General features: G+C 36.9%; 1 protein-coding gene across 1 annotated transcript in view; it reads right to left on the bottom strand.

Moving 5' to 3' along the window:
- Window positions 1-1,069: 1,069 nt before the first annotated feature.
- The window catches only part of LOC113806569 (uncharacterized), a 7,630-nt gene continuing 6,154 nt past the window's right edge, over window positions 1,070-2,545 (bottom strand). The window contains exons 5-7 of the mRNA XM_070133698.1: window positions 2,162-2,276; window positions 1,675-1,814; window positions 1,070-1,490 (exon numbers count right to left, since the gene is read on the bottom strand). Coding sequence (XP_069989799.1) covers window positions 1,456-1,490; window positions 1,675-1,814; window positions 2,162-2,276 — 290 coding nt within the window. The 3' untranslated portion in view covers window positions 1,070-1,455. The remainder of the gene's footprint in view (window positions 1,491-1,674; window positions 1,815-2,161; window positions 2,277-2,545) is intronic.

Here is a 2,545-nt window from a genome sequence, read left to right as displayed (position 1 = left end):
CTTTCTTTTTCGGTTATTTGTACAAAAACCTGCGCATGTCCCTTTTCGCCGCCGCGATTTTTGATAGCCATTCAGTCTAAACGCCGTTGGAAAATGTTTTGCTTTCAGTGTTACGTCGATTAGGGTCATTTTGAAAATTATATATTGGTTATGCAGAAGAAATAGACCATAGTAATTATCATAGCTTGATATGTAAGCCCATCAAGTGCCCCAAATGCCGAAAAAAGTGATTAAAAACCAAGTATTTCAGACTAGACAAAGCAGTCTGATTAAGGTATGTGGTCTAATCTTCCCGGTATATGATGTCTAGCACATTTATTTTCTTGCCGTTGTTACTTACTTACTCTTCACGGTATAGACGAGCACACCGAAGTGAAAACAATGTTTGTCGGGAGGTGCTGCCATCAACCCTCCCCTCGCGCAGCACCTGAAAGGCACAACTAGTCATGGAAATTGAGATTGTTGAGGTAAGTTTGAGACGTGGAGTTAGGTTTTGTTTTTGGGTCAGGACGTGTTGTGCGAGTGTCGTTGGGGTTTTAGATGGTGTGGATTCCCGTAGATTTTACCGAAAGATGGGTTGGATTCCCGTAGAGTGTTTCAAAAGTTGGCATGCTCGTTCGTAGACTTTCGAAGGTGGCGGGCACGTCCGTAGAGTTTCATTGTCCGATTTTAAGCGTTTTTTTGTACTGAATTCACGCCTGTTTTGTCCTGTAATTTCCCTGATATATACTTCATGCCCTCCCCTGCTATCGGGACTTAAATCACGATTGTCGGGTGTGAATGCGACGGAAATGCGATAATAAGTTTGATGATATAAATATTGTCATGGAAGTCCGCTTGTCATAACTGAAAAAAACATCTTTAAATCAACCAACTTGCATGTCTGTAACAATGCTACATCATTATGCATTTAACAGGCATGTGTTATGCGAGTAGTGAATACATAACACTAAAGTTCTAATTCTAATATACTAGCATATATAATAATATACTAATATACTAATATAATAGCCTAATATACTAGCAGAGTCCTTAACACCGTCGAAATAACAGGATGAGTAATAGAACATTGCCAATCAACAAACATTTATTTTAGTTGTCCTCCAATCTGATACAGTTTTCTATATCTCCAATATTATTCATAGAAAACTAGGGTATTCCGAATTGACAAACTATGCTAAGAAAATTGCTTCTTTGAATTCATCACATACTTATGAAATACATGTTTTCGTCTTTACAAAGGTTATTTCATTCGAGTGTGCTGCTTTACAGTCATAAAAATTAGGAAATTTGGAAAATGGGATAAATTACATAAGGTAAAATTTTCTTTTCCTTTCTTTCTCCTCTCAGTATATTATGCATTGATTTATTAATCTAATTCTTCATTCATATTATTACTGAACAATTTAGTTTGTGTCCTAATGCAAATAACTATTCATTCAATCTGGTGATCCATTAAGCTGTTTTGTCAATGTATCCTGTATGTTGAACTGTATGAAATTAAAAGGAAAAAAAAAAACAATGAGTTTTTTCACCACTGTTATCATATGAGCTTATTTCAAATTCCTCATTTTATATCCATAAATTCAACTCTTCCTATCGCTTAAAACCCATAAAAAAAACATTATGTTTCCACGAATTTGACCAATTTACACGACGCAAAATGATACTCACCCGGAGGGTAACAGCAGTAGCAATCCCCATTACAGCCCCTTTTCGACAGATAATATCCACTTCTGCAGAAAGAAGGGTGACCCACGCAGCGGCCCCCGGACGCTTGGCAAGACGATTCCATTTCACACTTTCTGCAGCACCTTGAACCATAAATCGAGGAAAAGGTGGTTAAGTCTCGGTCTCAGATATTTCCCTCTCTTATCGATAGGATCAGACTATTTATGGCGTTTCAAAGAAAAGGGATAAAGCAATATAAGTTACTTTGATGAAAAATTTTGTGGAGTATAGATGCTTCTACGTTTTTGCCTTGTGTGTCTCGTCGGTTGCCTCTATGTGTTTATGGAAAGTCTGATAGTACCATAGATGAAATAAGGTTCAGGTATTTTCGCATATATAGTGCATGTAAGTAAATGAAATAGTTTGTCTTTTACTGGATTAATATAAACAAGAGGAAATCAAGACTACAGCAGACAGATACTCAACTCACTGACAATATGGACTGTGACACTGTACTGAGATCGGGTACTCGTTCCACTGGCATGTCCTCCTGCACGTGGCCCCTTCTTTTCGTAAACAATCGGAACATATTCTAACGTTGCAGTCTGTAAACACGGAGATCAAATTGATCGTATATTCAGTAACAAGTTGCGGTCGTGAATGAACACATAAGTGGTGTTGGGAACTTAAAGGATAGGACCTCCCACCCTTCCATCTGCAAAATTGCAAATGTTTTAGGACGGAAATAATTATGTATAAATGTGTGTGTGTGTGTGTGTTATCTAACATATATTTATGTTATATCCGTGATATATAGTTTATATGTTATATTCTTATCAAATATATCACTAATATGGTATCCCATTTTTTCTTG

Source organism: Penaeus vannamei, chromosome 19 (genome assembly GCF_042767895.1).
Source record: "Penaeus vannamei isolate JL-2024 chromosome 19, ASM4276789v1, whole genome shotgun sequence".
NCBI classification, from domain to species: domain Eukaryota; kingdom Metazoa; phylum Arthropoda; class Malacostraca; order Decapoda; family Penaeidae; genus Penaeus; species Penaeus vannamei.
The sequence above is the reverse complement of the archived record's forward strand: the minus strand, read 5'-3'. Positions and strand labels throughout refer to the sequence as shown.